Raw genomic sequence first — 24204 nt, forward strand, 5'->3', positions numbered from 1 at the left:
TTTCCTGTATTAAACTTTTTGTGTTGGTCTTATAATATTCTTATCATAAATAATGTTTTTATTATGTGCAGGTGATAAACATAATTGAAATAAGGCTTGAAACGTTACTCTGTACATAATAAGTCTGTGGTTTGCTATGTTAATAATGTTATTTAAATTAACTTTTTTAATAATATTGCAATGTATTTATTCTTCTTTATAAAAACCTCCAAACTTTGTTAATAACATGCTTTGGATATATCCCACTTGTTGAAAAGGCTTCTTAAAAATCATTTAATGCACTTGCGTTTTACGGTTTTAGTGACATGTTTTAGTGACATGTTTTGTATCCCAGGCTTTTATTTCCTTACACAAAAAACCTTTTCAGACATAAGTTCTGGAACATTATTGGCTTTAGCTGTCTCTTGGTGTGACAGCATTCAGGCACCCGAAGAAAGGAGCTGCACAGAGTGTGATTTGAGTGTGAAAATTTGTGTTAAAAATTGAAAACTAAATCCCTTACAAGTAATTTTTCAGGCTCTAATGGCCTTTATTCAATTTTTTATGTGGGCAGACAGGAAATGTCCACACAGAGAGGAGGAAGACATGCAGCAAAGTATAACTCAAACTTGTAAAAGCCGCATCAAGGACCAAGGCTGTACATAGGTAGCTTGCTTGCTCTACCGCTCCACCCCAAAAGGTAAATTTCTACCTTTAGCGTACCATGTAATAAAAATAAAAACAACTCTAATTTTAAGTAATTGAAACAGGTGTCTTTTGGAGGCAAATTTGTTGGATACAAATAGAAAACCTCTTTTAACCCTTTCCATTCATATGAAACCATTGCAGAGATATTTGGTCCAAAAGCACAAAAAAGACAGAAATTATTTTTTTAATTTAACCTGTCCTGGATGAGCTTTCCCTTAGGTTGTTGGAGATAGGCACTGCCCCCATGACCAGGAATAGGATGACTATGGAGGGATGAATGGACAGACCATTCATGTATTGATAAGGAAGAGTCAAATCTTTTATCTACTTGCCGAGGAGGAGCGAGGTGGAGAAATATACTTTGTTCCCATTGGTGCGAGAAGGTAAAGGGGGTGTGTGTGTCATGATCTCAACACCGATGCCTGGTCTGATCACTCATTTCACGCCTGCTTAGCTCCGCTCAATTCTCATTATACACTCATCTCATCCACCTGCACTAGTGACTATTTTACCAGTCTTCAGACCAGTCATCAGCACCAAATTATTTCAAGCTGTTGGTGAGATTTATTGTAGTGTTGTTCTGTTCTGACAACCTGATGCTGACCTGTTGTGCCTCTCAACCTCTGAGCCTGCGTGTTCCTGTCTGATGTGTTTGCCTGACCTGTCTTCTGAATCCTGCCTGTTTGTGTACTCCTGGCTCTGACCACTGGCCACATCACCAACAGCAGCTTTGGCTTCACTCTCTGGATCATCCTGCCTACATTTTTCTGCTCGGTTCTGATTCCTGACTGTACTCCGACCACTGATACATCAACATCTGGGACTCTCTGTGCGGTGACCGCTATGCCACATTGGCACCCAGCTGCCTGGAACCATCCTCTAACTGTGGATTCAGACTGAGCTATTTAACCAGAGGTTCCTTCCTTAGACGACGCTTACTCTGATTCTGTTGCCAATAAATGTACCAAGAAATCTGTTTTTCCACCTTGAAAACTGAATCCTTCAGTTTTGAGCCTGACAATGTGTTTTGTTTTCACCATTGCACTGGCGGACCTGTCTGTCAATTAGTGGTTCCCTAAAGTACCGGTTCTTCTGCTCAGACAGAATTGGCCCATACTTTTTAAGCATCAAACATCTTCGTGACGGTGGGCTGTGTTGAACTGCCTTCAAAAGAAGCAGCTGCTTGATCTTCCATTTTTATATGTCGATTTTTATATGTCGATATAATCCTAAATGTGGTGGTGCTTCAGATGATTCCAGGTAGTTGAACTGTCTTTTATCCCTTATCTGTGCCCATTCTCACCAGCAAATGACAGGTATTTTATTCCGAGCCACAGGATTTATCTTTTCAGCCATTCTGCCACAGTTTGTATGTTTTGTATCTTTACTTAATTATCTTTTTCATTGTCTTAAATATTTAATAAATTCTGCAAACTATGGTCTTCTTATTTTTATGAGGAAACCACACTTAAACATGGCAGCAGCAGCAGTGCATTTTTGCCCAAACATTAAGTGGTTTGCTGCAGAGCCATTTGAGACAGTCAACTTCTAAAGGTTAGCAAAGATTAGTTGCTAATCAGCAGCTGCCTGATTGTGCTCATCTTCCTCACTGGGGAAGCCATTTACACACTAAACTTCAACAATTAGCTTCAGTCGAATTTAAAAGTTACATCAAAAAGAAAAATCCCATGCTGACTCTTGAGAAGTTTTGGCTTGCTCATACTTAATAAACTTTCTACTGTGAGAGAAAAGCTTCATTGCTGAAAAAAATAATCGGGGAGTGAAATAAATTAAGTGAAACAGAAAGTGAAGCAGTGAAACAAAGCATGAATATATTGAATATATGAATACATTTTTATACCATTAAAATATTTTTTATCCACACCAAAAATACATGTTTTGTCATTACATCTCTACACGAATGAAAAATGAGTACTCAGGGCCAACAACCTAATAAAATTAACCTGTCCTTTAATAAAGTTATAGTGAAACCTAATAGGCATATTTTTTCACAATCCAAAAACTTTTTCCTATTCATGTGTACATAGACTCAGCTGTGCCTTTTGTTTTAAATAAGCTGTTATTATTTTAATAGGATGTAAATGTATAGTTTCAAGCTAATCTATACTTAACTTATTCACTTTATGATAATTTTCCTTTGTAGAAATATTACGATAAAAGTTACATTAACAATGTAAATGATACTCTTTAGTGCATGTTTATAACAGTTTTAAAACTGGTATACATCTTTTTTGGGTCGGGGGGCCCAATATCAATGTCTTTCATGGGGCCCCAAATTCCTGGCGGCGCCCCTGACAGAAGGAAGACAAAAAAAAACAAAAAAATAAATAAATAAACACAGCTGCACTGTATGGGCATTTTGTTTTTAGTTTCTCCGAGGCTGGTGAATTTAAAAAACCTGCAGGACACTGGCCTTCGAGGGACGACTTTGAGCAGATGTGATCTTAGGCCTAATGATTGTGGTGTGGGATTAATTTCCTTTGCGGACACATTTAAAAAAAAAAGTTTTGATGTCATTTATGCTTGAAACTGGATTTTTTATCAACGTATACTGTATCTGACTAACCATGTACATAAATATGTTTTATTGAATCAAGTTAGAAAAAAAATTTCCTGTTGCAACTTAAATTTCAACTGTGCAATTTCAACCTCCCCATCATGTTTCCTTATAGGTTCTTTTGATATCTATATTATTTTAAACATGCTACAGTAATTTTTTTTTTCTTTTTGGTTTAATTATGTTAAAATTATCGCCTCTCGTGCTGGATTAATTTGCGCCCATGTTTTCTTTATTAATATCAATCTATTATGGTTATTTGTGGAGCTTAAATATGTTTGCATGTGCACATAATCTCTTTTCATTTTCTGATATTGTACCATTACCTTCTTTGTTGCAAAAATGACTGCAGATATTTTTGTGTGGCAGTTTTCACCTAGTTTTAGACCCCACAAAACTGCAGCTGCAGTTGAGTTCCTCATATGGAAATTTGCTTTACATGTCCTAAATGTTTACATTTCTATATATCATCCACCCATGACTTTTTGCAATTTGGTCATAAGAATTTTTTTTTTCATATTTTCTGCATATTGATTGAGGGAAACATGCAAAAAAAGGATTCTTCTTACTGTCTGCTGGATTGCAATGACAAATTACTTTAAAGATCCAATCCAATACATACAAACACATACTGTATGTGTGTGTTTAAGACCCGCAAACCTTCTGAAGATCTAGGGCCATATTTATTAAACTTTTTAGAATTATCCCTATGAACATTCTTAAGAATGGTCTCTAAGTTAAAAGCTGGACTTGAAGGTTATTTATTATTTTATTTATTTATTTAAGTTCTCACATTTTGGAATCGGAGTGATCAGAGAAGTTTTACCACTCTCATGGAGTAGTAATAATAAAAATAAAAATCCAAAAATGAGCTTAAAGGAAGGTTACTTTGGACATCATGTGGACATGCTGTAAGTTCTTGCATAAGTACTGACTGGCCTCAAGTTTTGTATGTCTATTCCTGGCTTTTGTAACGCAAGGCCACAACTTGGTTATCCTATGTCCATCACTCATTGATGCATAGCTACAGGCTAAACTTGTGGCCACCCAATTTTTTTTTAGCTTAACAGATGTTATCAGACATTTTTATTATGAAAAAATGTAATGGGAATGCTGTTCATGTTCTATTTCCTGTTAGAGCATTGTAATTGCTTTTAATTCCAACATGAAGCTCTGCTGGATGTGGTTACTGGTGAGATTAGGTCAAACACAAATTACATCCGCCCTGCCCAAACAATACAGTTTGAGCAGCTGTGTGTCATCAAACCCAAAATGTCTTCAGTCCCTCAATATCATTGTCTTGTGGCCACTTCAACCTACTTCAGACACCTCTGAAGGTTTCTTAAATATTTGAAAGAGTAGGAGTGGTTGTGTAAAAATTGCCTTTCTTCTTGATAAATAGATTTTATTGTTTAGTTTAAGAGAGTATTCTACAAATTCTGAGGACTAAAATAGCACTCTAGAGGAACATTCAAACCGAGCACATTGACTGCTCTCAAACAAGGCACCACATGGGGAGACCACTGAAGTTGCAAAAGCTGAACTTTTCCATGAAATCGCGACACGGCAACCAATCAGGAGCCCATCGTAGGCAAAGCATTTTTCAGTTAAAATGGAGTACAGAGAAAATAATTTCAAATGTACAAATAAAGAATGCCCTCAAGAGGTTTTTTGGTGAATAAAAAATAAATGATTTTAATTTAGCCCTAGAAGGACTGTTACTTATCCTCCCTTACCTCCAGTTCAGATCCCGGGCTGTCATGCCGACTCCCCAGCATTGGTGCTTCCTTTGTAGGTAGATTTACAAGGAAGTACCACTGAATTCGACTGTCATCCAGACAAGTCTCTGGATGAGCCAAAGTACAATCTTCTTTTCAGTTCTTACGGGGCTTTTTCAAAACTTGATGGTACCTCCAAGCTGATTCAAAAGCTGTGCATAGAGAAACATTGGGCAGCAGTATGTGAAGTTAAGTTCCTCCTGTGCTTTTATTATGAAATACCAACAGCAAGATTGTGGCTGGATATACCATGTGGTTGCCAAGGGTAACGGAAGGTCCAAACTAAAAGAAAAGGGTATACTTGTGAATAACTAGATATTAAACTGTCATGTTGGGTTCAAGGTGTCTAACCCACATGCAGAAACACTCGTGAGACAGGGAAAAAGTTCAAAGGTTTATTTACAAAATATACAATGAGTATGAACTGGTCCTTGGTTCGGCAGACAGGTCACGAGGGGAACACCACTGAGGAGGACAGAGAGGTTAGTGTTGATCCAGGTTAACTGCAGGCTTTCTGATGTTGGAGTTAATACCTGCTCAAGGGTTGAACGGAGCTGCAGGGGGGGAACCTTGAGGGTCCAGAGGCTAGTCGGCAGGCAGAGGGCTGAGGGCAGAGGCTTAACTGAGTGCAGGCAGGCAGATTCCGGACAGAGATTACTCTCCAGGATTTCACTGAGTGCAGGCTGGCAGATTCCAGACAGAGATCACTCTCCAGGATTTCAGGTCTTCAGACAGGACTCAATCTGTGAGGCCAAGAGAAACAGGGTCAGGCAGGTTCACAAAGTCAGAGATTCAGATCTGGTTGTTTGGCTCAGGTCTAGCTCTACCATTACTGGCAAACACTCTGGCAGGGAAGTATTACCCCTTGCTCACACTGGCTCCGGTGCGGTTACCGAGCCGACGGAGACCGCAACTCCCGCATACCCCCTCTCACACCGCCCTTTTGACTACGGTGCGGTGCGGCTCCCGCAACAGGTCCGGAGATTTAACTCGCGAGAACAGAAGTTCACTTGAGTTCACGTAACTCCACGCGATAACGCGGCCCAAATGAGGATATTTGCGAGAGCCTGTTGCGGAGGGCTCCGGCACGCCGCAAGGATAGCTTTCTTGCAGAATTTTCTGCAGCGCCAGAGTGTCTCGGTAACCGCAGCCGGACAGCTCAGCACCCGGTGAGAGAGGTTTGCGTCTTTTTAATGACTTGGAATCACTGCGGCGCCACACCCACCGCACCGCAACGGTAAGACCGGAGTCGGTGTGAGCCGGGGGTTAGCCTCCTCTTCCTTAAATAGGGCTACCTGATGAGCAGATGGAGGACAGGTGTTGCAGTCAGCTCATGCCCCTAGGAGATCTTGTGCGCCCTCTGGTGGAGAAAGTGGACAAAGCCTCCAGATCCCAACATAAAAAGTAACTCTATCCACTATATAAGGTAAAAATTTTATATTACACACAATATTTTATTAAATACAATAATTATATATTCTAAAACGAGCAAGGCACTAATGTCTGAAGGGATGGACACAATATCGGCTGAAATAAAAAATCGTTCTATCTTAAAAACCAACTTAGCAAAAACAACAGTTTTACGTGCACAAATCAAGTAGCACTAAAAAAGTAGATCATTCTGATTAAACTCTGGATCTAAAATGCAAAGTGTTAACTCCACCCGGTTCTGAGAGAAATCCCCACAGACACAGTATTCAGCCTCAATGCACCATAAGATGCTTCATAAATACGGCCCCAGGGCTCTAGTCTTTGTGAAATAGCTTCACCCCCCCGGTTCTCTCCGAAAAGGGATGTTTCTCAGACAGTTTCCAAAAAAAGGAAAAATGTTTAAGCATTAACAGAGCTTATTCCAGTCATGATTATAAAAAGTCCTTGATATAAGTTGCAAAAGAAAATCTCTTTTATATTCGGCCTTTTTTCATCTTGACCACTAGCTGAGGATCCAGCAAAGTGGCAGAGAGCTTCTACATACTTTTCAGTTTATCCCAAAGCCCCAAGTCAGCATCCAGCCCTTCGCACACAGTGCCACAGGATTACCATATAAGGTGAAGCTAGAGCCTCTCTAATAGTCCTCATATGTTTGTCATATGCTAGAATGTCCATTTGGGTGACTTACACAGAAAGTAGAAAGACGGAGAAATGAACAGATATATTTAAAACTGAAAATAAAATGAAGAGCAATTAATTTTAAAGCAGAAAGCAACTTTTAAGAACAAACTTCAGATTGATTTGAGTTAATTACTTTAAATGCACATTGTTAAACATGCTGTGGTTAAAATTTAGCCGTTGTTGCTCTGGCTACAGGTTTAGGCCCTTTTCTTGCTGGGAGAAGAACCTCATTTTGTTTGCAGTCAAGTCCTCTGGTTGGTCTGAACTGCAACCAACTGCAACTCTGTCCCTGCTCCAAAAAGCATCTCTACAAGACTTTGCAGCCACCAAAAATGTTCCCTCTTAGTAATTCTATCCAAAATGTATTGTATTAAAGGAAATACATTTTCTTAAATTTTCTTAATTCTTCATTTATTCTCTATATCATGTCTGTCAGGGTGTAGATGTGGACCTATGTGGGGAACAACACAGAGGATCCTGGAAAACAAAAAGGGTAATGGCAGCTTAGATAGAGAAGAACAAAGGTGCAGGAAAATAAAGGAACATAGCTGAATTAAATCGAGCAATTAATGAAAGCTCTGGCTGACGGACAAACATTTAAACAGGAGTTAACAGTGAAACACAAAAGGGCAAACCTTTCCAAGAAGATTAAAATAATCACCAATTTAAGACTGTCATGTTTGACAAAACAAGACAAAACAAGCTTGAAACATTAGAAAATAAGCAAGACTAAGAGACTAGAGATATCTGTAAAAAACTAATAAATAAGTAAACATAAGAGAGAGCTAACATCTAAAAGTAAATCAAAAGACTCAAAAGAATTCCAAAAAATGACATTACTAGGCTGTTAATATCTACTATGACCTTATCTGTCCCCACTAGGTTACATCTCTCACAAATGAAAATTATTAGTTAGAAAAATCTTTGTGACTATATGATGACTTTTCTGGATAAGCTCAGGCCACCTGTTTCTGCACTAAAATAGAGCTCAACATTGGGAGTGATTTGTCTATACCTAAAGCTGTAAAATGTTTCCCCACACACAGCAGGACATTGTTTGGAAAATTTTTAATGAAAAAAACAATAACATTTTAACAGATCTAAAATGTATCAATGCTTATAGAAAAATATCATAAGGTTAGCGCTAATATTTCTCTTCTCCAATCAGGATTAGTCCTCCCACATAAAATGTGTTTCCCACATCTATCATCATATGTTTTTCCAAACTCATTCAAAATTTAGATAAACATGTTTTCCCATTTTCCTCTAAACATTTTTATTTTTGGGAGGTTTAAACTTACTACAATGTTACCAAAACAATATAAGTACTGTAATAGCATTGATATTTATTTTATACATGGAAAAATGGAGCCAAACATAAATAGTACCCATAGTTGTGTTTATAAATTATTGTAAGATTAAGAGTCTTCCAGTTGTTTCTCCTCCATTATTTCGGATTTACCTTGTGAGGAGAACAGAATGCATGTATAAAAAGCATTTGAGAAAGCTTCTCTATGCAAACTTATTATTTTTTGCATGTGCAGACAGGAGTTTATGCTTAGCGGTGAGATCTGTCGGAAAAGTTGGAACAATAAACCTCTGATTCCTCCCGAGGCTGCTTCTATGCTGTATAATGTTTATGGAAATAAATGTGGAGTAACAATAGTTATGATATAAACAATGTCTTCAGCTAAGCAAATAATTCTGGTTACATTTTTTGAGCATTGTTTTGAAAGTCCAAATGTAGGAAGGAGAAAAAAAAGGTGATTTACACTCAGGAAAGCCATAAGAAGGATCCAAAGAACTCTTACCTTTTAAAGAAAGTCCTAATTTTGGTTTGATCTTTTTTGGTTGAAGATTTTCATTAAAGTGGATGAATAGCTATAATAGGGTTTTTCAGGCAAATATGAAAAGCAGCAACTTCACAGATGGAGCTGATGAAGGGCTGCTGAATCTAAACACTATGATACTGTATGAATCAGACAAAAGACCCCAAAAGTTCAGCCACAGAGCATGGCTAACAATGGTTAATTGTTAGCCTGAAAATGCCAACAGAGTAAACTTCTAAAGGAGCAAGCCAGAAATAGTGTCTGAATTAAAACATTGCTATTAAAGAGTCAGCAACTCCAAAAGGATGCAAAATGAAAGCCACTGACCTTTTCGAGATAGGTATGAAAGGTTTGATCCAGGCAGGATACTCCTCCAGGAATAGGTCTGCTTTGGGATTTCAAAAAGATGTTACAGTACAGCTGACAATTTATCTTCACTCTAGGAAACAGTGGTTTAACACTTGCTTCTCCAGAAATAAAGGAGGGAATGGCATGTAGGAGAGATGGTAGTGAAAAAAATACATTGAAAATACTCTGAAAAAATGAGAGTCTGAAAAAATAAGTAATGAATTCAGAGTCTATAGCAGGGTAACCAATTAAAAATCAGCGAGGTCCGAATAAAGAAAATCATCAACCAGTAAAGGTCCAGAGATCTGATTCACATATTTTCGAAATCACCTGAACTGACCTTTTTTTATGGCTTAATGAGAGAACTGGGCTTTATGCTGACCTACAAGGCTTTTAAAACTGGGTTTGATTGGCGACAAAATCATTCTCAAGCACGTATCATGCGCTCATTTTGAGCTTGGATCAATATTTATCTTTGATTATATTCATGGTGGGGAATCCTGCTTCACAGCAGTAGGTTGAGCCAAACATACTCAAAATGTGCAGGGTCATCTCTAAGCATGCCATTTCACTTTTCTGTCACCAGTTCCCGATAGTTCTTCCAGCAGTCCACACTTTCTCTGCTTTCTTTTTCTCATCGTCTTCTCCTTTTTTCCCATCGCCCGGCTTGCCACAGATTTGCCTGGTGTTTCTAAAAGTGGCTCACAGCAGCGACCCTGACTGACAGCTTATTGGCTAATTTGTATCACGTGTAGCCTGGTCCTGGAGCTCCGGAGGTCTTTACCATATTAACAGGAGAAGTGGCGCAAGTGAATTTAGAAACTGTTGTCGGACAACATGCAGTAATTTATAAATGTTTTAAATCAGGCTGGGTCCGGATTAGTCAGCCGGTGGATCCGGACCAAGGTCCGTTAATTTGTGACTTCTGGTCTAGAGGGTAATACAGGGGAGAAGCAAAAGTCACACATGAAGGGTCGGAGATCACATTAATTATCTTAGGACAGAACAAAACCTGGGTCATAACAAGGAGAATAAACTGTTGGCAAGGGACAACACCTGAAATCTCCAAAGAAATGTTGATAATGTGGTCCTTAAAAGGTACAGAGCATTTAAAAAGAGCCCATCACATGTGAAACAAATTAACCATATCAGAGCAAAGGAGGTGGGAATGCCAGGGCAAAAAGCAGACATCAAACCATGACAGATATAACATATTTTTTTCATTGCAAAAATGTGATTCATCTAAAAATATTAACATATTAAGACAAAACCTATGTTGATTACACAATATTATTCAGGGTGGTATGTATCTGTAGCTGCAGCTTAAGCCGGGCATACACTGCACGATTTTTGGCCTTCTCGGGCCGATTTTCCAGTCATGAGAGAATTTTTCCATTGAGCCAACTTTCTGCCTGATCGTGCGTAGTGTAGTGTACAGGGGGTAACGTGGTGCAATCAGCCTCTCACGACCACCTCCCGATCAGGAATTGTAAGGTCAGTAATCAAACATGTTTGAAACTCAGTTGGCTGTCGTAAAGTGGTCGTGAGTAACTTGTTCAGTGCGCATGCTCAAACAATGATTCTTATTCTTCTTCTTCTCAGACAATAATACAGAAGCATGGTGAGGGGGCCAGTGAAATGGAGTTCTTTCTGTAAAATTGACATACCATAGTAGCCAAGTTTGCTCAGCTATGTCCTTGTCCAAATACGTTGTTGCTTTTTCTTTTTAGGACTTTCAGCACAAAAAATTGCACAAATTGCCAAGGCAACGGATTTCACTCTAGTGAGCTTCATATTCCTCTTCTACTCGATTGGGTTTCTGAATAGACGAGTCCGAGTAGTGCCATCTCACTGCGGAGTTGAGTCTGAGATGATTTTTATACGTACAGTGAGAGCCGGTAGCTTGCATGAGCTGTGAACTTTTAGACCCCGTGGTTTCGCTATACAGTGTGAGCTTTAGCTGCATGCAACGATTGAGAAAATCATACAGTGTATGCCAATTGGGTTTGCCCCAAGGTGGCAAACCCAATTGGGGCCCATGAGTTGCCAAACCTCACAGGTCCCTAGTACCGAGGTCGCACGGGGCCCCGGCAGTGAGTCAATGGGATCTGCCCATGGCCGGTGAAGTTCAAGGTGGAAAAGATAAAAGCCTAGGGGTCTGAGGCCGGTACACTAAGTGACAAGTAGACAAAGACAAATTTAGTTTGATTTAGATATATTCACACTATCTCACCCTTACACCCATACGAACATATACAACCACTCAACTGAGACGTATACAGGGGCGGACACTAAACATATTCTTACACTCCTCATACATACACAATCCTTCTAGGTCTAGGGGCCAATCTCCATAGGGGAAACAGGTACATAGACCCAAGAGAAAATCCCCAGACACCCCAGTGTGGAAAGACTTAATCTCTAAAGAAAAGAAAAAAATATATTTATTAGAAAAATGGTCTGAAAAGGGGCACCAGCAAAGGGAGGAGAGCAGCAGTGTATCCCACGTCTCGCCCCAAACACAATCCCAGAACCAACCCCAGGAGGGACATCCTCTCAAGCAATGCCAGCCAAAGCAGGTGAGGGGAAGCATCGGAGATGGGAAGCACATAACTGGAAAACAGGTTCTCCCAGGGAGCCAGCTTCCCCACTGACCCAAATAGGCACCTTAGTCACTACGTTCTGACAGGGGACTAACTTTCTTCTTGTTATAAGGGAGTTTTCCTCTCCACTGTCGCTACCAGCATGTGAGGGATTGCTGTCAAGTCAATGAGTCAATGCAATCAGCTGGTTTTCCTTATATAGAAAACTTTTAACCAGTCGGACTGTGTGATTTGGTTGAATTGCGTGAATTGGCGCTATATGAATAAACTGAATTTTGAATCCAAACATTTCCAGTCCATTGCCAAAAAGCTATAGCTATTACAAAAAGAAAAAAATGCACATTAACATATTTTTGCTGATTTTTTTGTGGTAGTCATAAAACTAGACTGATAGTTAGGTAGACAGATATATATGATATCCAGATAGGGCTGCTCAGCGGGGCAGTGGGTAGCACTGCTGCCGGATTCTTGGCCAGAGGTCTTTCTGCATGGAGTTTGCATGTTCTCCCTGAGCATGCGTAGGTTCTCTCCGGGTACTCTGGCTTACTCCCACAGTCCAAAACATGACTGTTAGGTTAATTGGTTTCTCTAAATTCTCCTTAGGTGTGAGTGTGTGTGTGCATGAATGGTTGTTTTTCCTGTTTACTTCTGTGCTGCCCTGCGATGGACTGGCGACCTGTCTGGGGTGTACCCCGCCTCTCACCCGTAGACAGCTGGAGATAGGTACCAGCACCCCTTGCAACCTTAGCAGACACCAAGCAACCAGAAAAATTGATATCCAGATAAATACTCAACTGTGCGGCAACTTCAAAAATTCAACAACAACAAAAACCCAGAATAAAACCGTCTCAAATACCATTTATAATGAAAGTTTCAAAACCATTTCAGCATTGGTGTGATCTGGATGCATAAAGGGATGACAGCCAATCTGGAATTAGAACTTAGACAACTTTTATTGTCATTTTGTATACAAATGGTTTCATTTCATTTTGTATATGTTTCAGAATATTTCCTTTCCAAATATGTATGGTGCAAATATGCAGAGTTTTGGTTTGGTGTTATCAGTGTATAGATTGGGTTGTAGAGAAAAGAAAGGAAATCAATTTCTGGAGCCGTGACTTTTTTTAAATTTAATTGTTGTGCAAAGCTACTGTAGTTCACATGACTCGCCATACCACAGGAGCTGTAAAACACTGCTTGTGTGAGAGCATGACAAGGATTTCTGTTACCAGAATAATTGGTCAAGGCGTAGCCTACACAACATTGTAAAGGAGCAGACGCTACTTTGGATAATTATTCCTTATTACTCAAAGAAAGGGGTTGAACGTGTTTTATATGGAGATCAGCAGTGATGAATCAAAGGTGTCAAACTTTACTCTATGTTATGGGAAAACAGAACGAAGGAAGTCTCTAAACACTGAAGCTGCTGAGAATTCACCAATAGAAAGATCAAAGGTTTAAATTGCTGTGAAGCTATTGGCTGAGGTGACACGCTGGATGGCCTTGGGCAAGGGAAGGATAAATGAGATTAGATTAACAAATAACATATAGAAATTTCGAAACGACTTCTGGGAGAAAGGTGTGCGTGGTTTGGAATGTATGTTTTGCAAGGGGTGGATCTGGGTCAGCCATCTCTGGGCCAAACTGAGCAGAGACAGAGGGAAGGTACGCAGACAGAGCTAGGAGCCAAGAATCTCCACTTGTGAGCAGAGAGAGCTGCGGTGGAGCTAAGCTTAGAGAAAAGGACAACCGATGTTGAGGGAATAAAGAGGAACGTGTTAAAGGACACTTTGCTCAGATTTTTAAATGGACACTTTGCTCAGATTTTTTGTTTACTTAAAAAAGACATTAAGGACTGATTAAATGTATTTATCTAAATGGAACAATTTCATTTATTATCTTTGTTACTAAACATTTTTGTTTTTGGAAAATTTGGGATTGAAGAGTATCGGCTTATTTTGTTCTAGTGCAGTTGACTTGCATGTCTAACTGATCAGGCTGAGTTATTTGTAATATCGACTTGAGGTTAGATATAATAACATAATCTAAATAATGAAATTCTGTTTTTTTGTTGTCTAATTCACATTTATAGCAGAAAAGTCAAGTCACCAAAACATACACTAACCTGGAGCAGAGAAAGAACATTGTGAGGAGAAGGTGTGCTGTTAGATTAGTTAGATATTTTCATTTTCAAGATGCATGAAGTGGTTAGATGAAGGATGCCATTGCTCCAAAGCCTCAAATGGTATCCCTGTTAAAACCATTGAAGTCATTAGGTTTTCACAATATTTATATCTACTTTTTTGACTACATTATTCATCTCAGGAAATAAGCATTACAAAAAGTTTTAAGAGAGGAGAGAGGTGTGTACTTTAGGAAACCTGACTATGCAATACGATCAGTCGTGTCAGCCAATTCAATTAACTAGAACTATGTTAATTGTAAAGTACTGCTAAATTTCTTAAGCCTCATATGTTGGATGCTGTCTTAGTTAATTGAAACTCTGGAGAAAAGCTTAGTTCCAAGCTGTTTCTGGAATAAAGCTCAAAGTCCTTTTGGCTGTTACTTTGAGTATAATCAAAACCTTGGCCTCTATAACAGCCTAATAAATCTGACAAACTGGTAACAAGATTAAGAGACAAAACTGATTATTCTTAAAGCTGCAAACATCAGGTCTAAGTTAACTTTCCTAATACTGTATCTGTTAGGAAAGTCTTCTCAGCAGGAGGAATGGAAATTTAACAAATTCCTTCTGAATACACAGTTCCAAGGTCTATATCAAAGGAACAATTTTCGCTCACTGCTTCTTGACTGGTAGCTATTTTATAGATAGCAGTTAAATAGACCGGACAAAAGCAGAAATGTTTAATATTGTTAAAGAATGCTTAATCATGGCATCACTGCTTTTTATCTGACAGTCTCTTCAGCTTCAGATTTCTACACTGTTTCCCTCTCAGCTGCTCTGTTTTTTTTCCACAGTCCTTTACACATCCTTTATCCTTCACACATTTAACAGGCCATCATGTCTAAATCTAACTGTAACTACCACTCCCACCAAGCGTTGCAGCTCTGACATCACACAGTAGGTTAGAAAAGGGGATGAGCTCACCATATGGTCTCTTTTGCAGCTGCACAGCTGCTCTGAGGGAGACAAAAATTAACTCCTAGTATATGCTAGTCCGATTGAGAAGCCATTGCCTCTATTTGTGGGATCATAAATTATGAATTATAATTTCCTGGTATAGTTATTAACTATGTATATTCATTGTGATCAATGCAAAATGATTCCTTTTTTATTTAATATATTTTTTTCAATATTTCATACAACATATTTTTTTGTGATTTACGAACAATGTTCGACATGATCCCAAGCATCATACTTTCTTTAGGTTTATTTTCCATCTATAAACATTCTGCGTCTATATAAGCAAACATGCAGTATAAACACTTTGATTGACAGCATATCTTGTGGCCATGATAGACTTTTATTTTGCACTCCACTGATAAATACATAGCATTTCTTGGGGTTGTGATTCCTTTTTGATGGTGCATCCCTCTCAGTTTGTTTTGCAGTGTGGAAAAATCGTCACATGCGGACAGTGACCAACTACTTCATAGTAAACCTCTCCCTGGCTGATGTTCTGGTCACCATCATATGTCTGCCCGCGAGTCTTGTGGTTGACATCACAGAGACCTGGTTTTTTGGAGAGACTCTTTGCAAAATCGTCCCCTATCTTCAGGTAAGAGACTAATAAATAATAAATTTTTTAGCTGCATGAAACAATAAACCAAAGTCCAATGCATTACAACGCCTGTTTAACTTATAAATGAGTCATTGGAATCACATGGCTGAGGTTTTGTTATATTCACAGTGCATGTCAAGTATTAATGTGGTTTCTTGTGCAATTCCCCACTTGAAAAGGATAGTCCTCTACATTCCAACTGGATTTCATTCAATGAACAGCCCTTTGATAGTCATTTCATTATTTATTTATTGAAAATTGGCAGTAGGTAGGTGAAAAACCTCAAAAAGAGAAGGTAACACAAAACAATTAGTCATTTAAGATAATAGAAAATTGTACCCATCATTAATTTAAGCATTTTAGCCCTTTTTAAATAAAATATTTCCCACCATGTTCTAAAAAAAAACATATTTTTTAAATACATCAACAATTTAAAGTAACTTATTTTTTTTTTTTCTTAGCCAAATTAAGTTGATAAATTTTAGCCAAATTAATTAAATCTTAAATTTTAGCCAATAAATTAAACAGTATATTTTTTAGCTAATTTAAATATTTTAGCAAACTATAGTTTTTAACTTCTACATTTTCAAAAGTTTTTAATGTTATCCTATACAAATTAAGAAAACAAAATGTACTTCTACAAACAAATGCAACTTTTAAACCATTTTTTCTTTAAATCAATTTGTTTGATCTCTCCATCGTTTCTCCACGGAAACGATGGAGAGATCGCAGCATCAGCAACTGCAAACTGACGGTCAAGACCTTCTCCAGTCGGAGGCTTGTTCCTCAACTGGCAGCAGAACAACTAGGCGTCGGACATCTCTATGCAGGACTGTGGTTTGGGCAGTTTCTTTCAGGACTCTTGATGGTTGGCTCAATGTGGGTCCTGTTGCAGAAAGATTGGAGCTTTGAACTACTTTAACGTGTACATCCCGAACAATGCCTTTAGCATCAGGGTTGACACTCACGACCCGTTCCTCTATTGCAGCTTTATCTTGAGAATCCAGGAACTGGTACAACTCTCTAAGGACAGGTTTGGTGCCGATAAAGTTTGTCCCTGGATCGGACCAGATCTTCCTTGGGTGCCCTCTAATTGCAGTAAATTGTTGATATGCCATTAAGAAGCTTTCTGTGGACATTGTGTTGACCAGGTCCACGTGAATTGCTCTGCTGGCCATACAGCTGAAAACGACACCCCACACCTTCATTGAGACTCGTTTCTTTATGTCATCTTTGACAAGGTAAGGTCCAAATAGATCAACTGCGGTGAACTCAAATGGAGCTGCTGGGCTGCTTCTTTCAGGAGGCAGGTCACCCATCACTTGTTGGCATCTCTTTGCCTTGGACTTTTTGCAGAAAAGGCAGTGTTCCATTACTTTCTGGGCAATTCTCCGTCCTTGGATGACCCAAGCTTTCTTTCTCATTTTTAGCAGGGTAGCAGCCACACCTTTATGACCCTCATTGTGTGCCTCTTGTGCCAACAAAGTGGAGACCCATGCATTGGAGGGTAGGAGGGGAACTGCCATGCCATCTTCCTTGAAGCCATGAATTCTCCCACCACAGACTAGTAATCCTGTCTCTGGCTCTCTGTACACAACCAAACGGTCTGTTGTGGTAGCTGGGAAGGTCATTCCCGCTTGAGCAGCAAGGAAGATGTCTCTGAGTGCATCCTGACGTTCTATGGCAGTGATGACTCCTTCAGTTGGAACCGCCTCCCACTTTAGGGTTGTCACGGACTTGCTTGCTGGTAAAAAATTTTTTAGCAGCTCTCCAGAGAATGGCAACGGTCTTGACTAGGCTTTTTAGGCTACTGAAGCGTCTTCCATCCAGTAAGTTTTGTACAGCTGTACCAGCGGGAGGTCTTCGCTCAGGACTTTGTCTATTTCTTTTTACTTGGGCTCTGGTGAGTGCTGCAACGAACAACTTCTTTTGCATTTTGCTAATGCTTTCTCGAGCAGCTTCAGACACATCCCTTGCTGACATAACTGGCCACTCTTTCTCGGGGAGGCAGAGAAACTTTGGCCCTTGCTGCCACTCTGAATTGACATCAAGGTCTGTTGGCCCAGCTCCTCGAGTGATGATGTCAGCTATGTTGTATGATCCAGGGATCCACCACCAGTCCTCTAGCCTTGTGTTACTTTGAATCTCTCTGATCCTATTAGCGAAGAAAGTCTGAAACCCGTAGCTCTCACGCTAGATAGCTCCAAGAACTGTCTGGCTGTCCAATAAATGGAACCACTGCTTGATTTTGATCTGGCTGTGTTGTTCAAAGTACTTCTTCAGGCGGCTTGCAAAGACAGCACCACAAAGCTCCGCTTTGACTGCGTCCCCGTTGTGGTCTAGGGGCGTTAGCTTTGCTTTTGACTCCACTAGTCGAACTATTGTTTGTTCTTGACAGTTCCATCGTAGGTAGAGGACAGCACCGTAAGAGCTTTCACTACCATCTGAAAAGGTGACTGCGATTGGATCTGATGCTGCATCTGGTGGAGTGAGGGCTCTTGGAAACTTGACTTTACTTAACTGGACAAACTCCTCAAAAAGATAAACTGCATCTCTGCAGAGCTCATCAGACAAGGCAAGGTCCCATGTATCTTTGACAATATTGCACTTTGGTTTTGCCTCTTGGAATGCTCTTCGGACCAAGATGGCCCCTTTTTGTTTTGCTGGTGTGGTCAGGCCTATTGGGTCGTACAAGCCAGCAACTTGACTTAGCAAATCACGTCTTGTCAGTGGATTTGGTGTCCTAGCTCGAATTTCTTCCAGCAACAGATCTTGACCAAGCCTTATTTTCTTTTTTCATCTGGAGAAGTTGACTCTCACCATGACATGCAACTTGTCCTCATCCACAATGTAGCCGAGACCAAGTGCCTTGTTATCTTCTTCCTTTAGTTGATTTGGCAGGACAACAATATTTGGTGAGGCCTCTTCTTTCTGTCCTTTACTTTGCCCAGAAAAGACCCATGGCTTTAAAGCGAACCCTCCTGCCGCTAGGATCAGCTCCACGTTATTGGTGATGACCTCAAGTCTTTCACGGCAGTTGTGGGATGTCAAGATGTCGTCGACATAACTGTGTTCATGTAATACCTGGCGCTCGTCCTTTAGATGACTGAACTGAGGCAGGTTTGCTGTCTCTCTCATGGCGAGTTGTGCTATGCACCCTGCTGGCTTGTCACCAATATTCACTCTTGTAATTGCGTACTGTTCAAGCTCCTCATCCTCCGAATCACGCCACAAGAATCGGTGCAGATGGACTTCTTTTTCCTCAAGCCAGACAGAATTGTACATTTTCCTGATGTCTCCTAAGGCAGCAAAGGAGCCTTGGCGAAATTTGAGGAGGACAGCCCGGATTGAATTGAGGATGTCTGGACCTTTCATCAGGAGATCGTTTAGACTCTGGCCTTGGTATTTTTGACTGCTGTTCCAGACGAGTCTCACTGGAGTTGTAACTGAGTGGGGGTTAGGGGCAATGAGATGACTTATGTACCAAACTGGTCCCTTCCAGGTAAGTAGATCCTCCTCAGTCAACTTTTTTGCAGCCCGGCGGTCAACCATCTCGTGCACTTGAGCACTATAGGCCTTTTTCCATCGTGGGTTTTTGGCTAGTTGTCTCTCAGTTCTGAGAAAGGTTGCCTCCACTGCTTTTATATTGTTTGGCAATGTCGATGGATCTATGAGCCATGGGTATCTTGCATGCCAGTGAGTGCTATTACTGTGTTTGTCTGCACCAGCATATGTCAGGACACTCTTCACCACCTCTAACTCTCGTTCTTCAGCCAAGGTCATTTCTTTGCCTCCAGGCTGGCAATTGCCGCAGCGGCAGCCTCCACATCTTGGGGTGCAGGCAGCGCCGATGCTATCCCACCTCCACCACTCAAGAAACTCGCGAGCGGCGGCCACGGAGCACGAATGCTTGACAGCAGGTAAGACACAGACATGTTCTTTGTACTTCATCGCAGCTGTTCTCATGGACCTGGCAAAGTGCGTTCTGGACTGGTGCGCTGTAATGGTGGCCCTTTCAAACAGACCAGGGTGTGCCCGGCAACTGTTTTTCCCAATGGTCAATCCCATAATACAAGATCTCCAACAGTACGTATCTTCTGTGGGACAAGCCGCCCTTCCTTGTGGCTTATTAAAAGATTTTTTTCCTTCGGCCTCTCCAGTTCTTTGAGAGGGACGTCTGGAAAAAAACTTTTGGAGTCTTTTGGCTGTCACATGTTTGTGGATGTCCGCAATGCTGTCCAAGCCATAACAGAGGAGTTGGTGGGATTTGAAGTTGCCCTTTTCTGTACGGACACGGATCTTTAGGAGGTATCGTTTTGTTGTAACTTGTACTTTCATTCCTCCCACACCATGGACGACAAGGGTTATAGCTTCACTTCTAAGATTCAATCGATCAGCTGCATCATGAGTTATGTAGTTTGTATCCGATGCTAGATCGATTAGTGTCCCAACTTTTTGTCCTGCATTGGCTGTGACTCTTAATATCATCATGATGACAGGCCATTCCATTAATCCATTTTCTAACAGAAGACCAGGCTGATTAGACATGAGAGAGGTTTTGGCCACACTGTTGCAAAAGACATGACGGCACTTTTCTGCAAGTTCAGGTGACAGGCTCTTAATGAAATCTTCTTGGGCTTGGGTGTAACGTCCTCCCACTGTACTGTCTTTGGGTCTTTGGGCAACATTTCCCCTGCACACTTCAGCTCACGCACAGAGGTAATAATGGTGTTCAGCAGTGCGTTGTTCCCTGCAGTCTGGCCTTTTGCACAGGAACTCTGGTTTACAGTATTCACTGTCATGGTGAATCTCCAGACATTTTTTGCATGCACCCAGTTTTTTGACAGCATCTCTCCTCTCTGATAGTTTGAGCGTGCGAAACTTTTGGCAGAAGTATAATCTTCTCTTGTGCTTCACATCACCACAGACCACACATCCTTGAGCCTGATTGCTTGGTTGAGTGGAGGTTCTAGTCCGGGCTAGCCGTGGTTCAGATTTTGGTTTTGACTCCTCCTCCTTCAACTGGTCCAGCTTTTCATAGATGGCTTCTTGACTTTGTAGGAATGCCAAGAGGTAGTCAAAACGTTTGTCTTATCCTGCTTCATCATCTTTGCCGGATACATGGAGAAGCCACTCCTTTTTTAGGCCATCTGGAAGTTTACTCTATTGTTCTTGTTACAAGAGGGTTTTTTATGGCGCCGGTCTTACCAAGCTCACTCAGGTCAATTAGAGCCTTCTCTACTGATTGTATGAGCTCAACAATCTTCCTGGGCTGCTGGCCTTTAACAGCTTGGAGTCTCTGGAGCTCCTCCACTATTTCAAGGGCAATTGTGGTTTTATTTCCAAAGCGGTTCTCTAGGACCCGGAAAATTTCTTCAGCTGTTGTGTGAGATGTAAGACGAAGGTCCCGTATGGTCCTTTCATCTAAACTGTCAAGTAGCTGGAATTTTTTTTATTTCTTTGGATCCAGTGGGTTCTCCCTGCATCTGGAGCGCTTCCCAATCCTTTTTCCACCGGTGAAACTCTCGTCGGATACCAGTAAACTTTGGGAGGGCAGCCGGCTTTAGTTTAATGACAGGTGCCGCTGAATAACTGAATGAAGCAGTGCTTAATCTGCTGGGCTCTTCTCTGGCCTGTGCTTCTATAAAGTCAGCTTTTCTTAAAGTCAGACTTGGTAATATGGTTTCAAGGCCTTTAATACGACTCTGGAACTGTTCTTGCTCTGCAAGGGGGGCCCAGCACTTCCAATGTCTATGCATCGCCTTCGCTGACTTCACAAGTTTGTCCAGTTGTCCTATCATGAAGTCATAAGCTTCTGTGTTTTTACTTAGGTCCACAGTTCCCACATGATCTGCTTGATCCTCAGCATTTGTAATTGCCTGTGTTAGTTCATATTCCCCATAGTTTGCCCACAATGTCTTTTGTAGGAGGTCTTTTAACTCTTGCAGTTTTCTCTCACACTCCGTGGCTGTTTTGTCCAAGTCAGACCTTTGGTGCTCACTTAAGGCCTCTTCATCTGCATTTTCTGCAGTATATTGTCCCTCAACATCATCATTGGCCTCAAGAACTCTGCCAGCTTCTGCTGTGAGCTTTACAAAACTGTCTCTGAGCTCCTCCTCAGACATCACTGTGTGCATTCGTAGCACATTATTGGCTAGACGGGAAAATTGACGCTTTGCTGATGTTCTCGTGGCTTTAAATTGCTCCAGCATTACTGAACCAGCCATTTTTGTCCAGCAGCAGGGCAGGAAACAGTCTCTGGATATGCTGGTCACTTTACTTGGTCCTCCAGTCTTTATAAGACGGTTTTTCACTGTCAAGTATTAATGTGGTTTCTTGTGCAATTCCCCACTTAAAAAGGATAGTCCTCTACATTCCAACTGGATTTCACTCAATGAACAGCCATTTGATAGTCATTTCATTATTTATTTATTGAAAATTGGCAGTAGGCAGGTGAAAAACCTCAAAAAGAGAAGGTAACACAAAACAATTAGTCATTTAAGATAATACAAAATTGTACCCATCATTAATTTAAGCATTTTAGCCCTTTTTAAATAAAATATTTCCCACCATGTTCTAAAAAAAACAAACATATTTTTTTTAATACATCAACAATTTAAAGTAACTTATTTTTTATTTATTTATTAGCCAAATTAAGTTGATAAATTTTAGCCAAATTAATTAAATCTTAAATTTTAGCCAATAAATTAAACAGTATATTTTTTAGCTAATTTAAATATTTTAACAAACTATAGTTTTTAACTTCTACATTTTCAAAAGTTTTTAATGTTATCCTATACAAATTAAGAAAACAAAATGTACTTCTACAAACAAATGCAACTTTTAAACCATTTTTTCTTTAAATCAATTTGTTAACATACCAACATAAACATTTACACAAATAATAATAACCAACAACATTCCAACCACAGTCCGTATTAACCTTAATAAAGTTCTTTGATTTGAAAGTCCAGCCAGAGAATCAAGAGCATTAAGAGTCTTACCGGTTGTCTTTCAGAGTTTTTGTAGAAGGACTTGTTTGCACAGTCACAATGGAGCTGAATTTTGGCTGTCTCCAAACATGAGCTGCTTACATTTCTGCCATGCAGCAGTTCTTGGTCCTTTTCTTTAGAGGTCCCTGGCACGCCCAAATTGCTGGGGGATTAGTTCCACCTGGTGCCTCCCTGCTGATGGGAGGGGAGGAGGGGCTACCCGGCAGCTTGACAGAACAGTGCATGTCAATAAGAACTGTCAAACAATACATATTCTTAGCAGTCCCCATGGTCATTAAGTATTGGATTCTTTTGTGGGAGACTTATATTGTGGCAGATTTTTGAAATCCTGCTTTTGTATCTAAAACCATCAGTATGGTGCTGTCCTAAAAAGGGTGACAGCATATGATTTTTGCTATTGGCTTCACCAGAATGTGGCATAACCCAGGAAAACCCTGCACCTTGAGAAGTCACTCTCTGCGGCTTAATCCTCCTACTAGCCATCAGCCAATACAGTTTTTTTAAGCCACATGCCAATATCTTTGTTGCATAACTTTCTTAAAATTGCCACCTATGCCACACCATATATATCTATTAAATTGAATAGTGCTTTTTAAAAACAAAAAATGCATTTGTTCTATTAATGTAAATTATTCATTAAAATGAGACAAAAATGAGAGTTCATTGACTATCAGCTGAAAAATGTATTCTAATTTATTACATTATTTTTTCTTGAATTGGTCACAAAACGTAATGTCCCCCATCAAGTAAGGAGGGTGTCATGGTTCTGCACTTTGTGGACTTCTCTTTGAGTTTCTTTTTGACTTTTCAGTTTCTATCTCATTCTGTTTTGTTGGTTATTGGTTTCTTTCTTCTTGGCAGTGTTGTATTTTATGAGTCACTCTCTTTTGCCCCCTTGTGCCAGTCTCCGTTCCTCTTGCTCCCTTCTAGTTACTTCCATCCACACCTGTTCCATATTAGCGGATTACCCCATTCTTTGTTCTGTCCCCCATATGTACACCGTCTGTGCAGTTCCTCATTGCTGGATTCTCTTCATTGCTGGATTCTCTTCATTGCTTCACTCCTCATGTGTTTCACCCTGATGTCTCCTGTTTTGTTTTGTTTTTTTGTTCCTGGATTTGTGCTTCTGTTGCCATCTGAAATAAATTGGATCTACAATAACGGGGACAGGGACACAGCATCTCTGAAGCAACTATTTCCTCTGTTTCTGATGAAGACAGTGGGGATAAATCCTCAACCTCATACAACCACTCTATCACAAAGCTATCATTGCTTGGATTGCTTTGCTTACTAAGTATGTTTGTTTTAGTGTAATTGTCACTGTGTTGCTTTCAGTCATTGGTGAAATCAGCCCCCCAGCGCCTCACATTAACGCTGGTCCACAAGGCACCCTTTTCCTTTGAGCATTTTACAAATATTTTGTCCAAATATAATGTTATGGAGCAACATGAATTGTACTTTAAGTGAAACAGTGGGTCTAAAAAAATGTCAGCCACTGACTGTCCAAGCTCTT

At 40.2% G+C, this 24204-nt stretch overlaps 1 protein-coding gene across 1 annotated transcript in view; it reads left to right on the plus strand.

Annotated features, from left to right (window-relative positions):
• hcrtr2 (hypocretin (orexin) receptor 2) overlaps window positions 1-24204 on the plus strand; it is a 67320-nt gene that overhangs the window by 21134 nt on the left and 21982 nt on the right. The window contains exon 2 of the mRNA XM_038296309.1: window positions 15497-15675. Within this exon, the coding sequence (XP_038152237.1) occupies window positions 15497-15675 (179 nt within the window). The remainder of the gene's footprint in view (window positions 1-15496; window positions 15676-24204) is intronic.

The sequence above is a fragment of the Cyprinodon tularosa genome, unplaced genomic scaffold (assembly GCF_016077235.1).
Source record: "Cyprinodon tularosa strain WSP-4 unplaced genomic scaffold, ASM1607723v1 ctg37, whole genome shotgun sequence".
Taxonomy (NCBI): domain Eukaryota; kingdom Metazoa; phylum Chordata; class Actinopteri; order Cyprinodontiformes; family Cyprinodontidae; genus Cyprinodon; species Cyprinodon tularosa.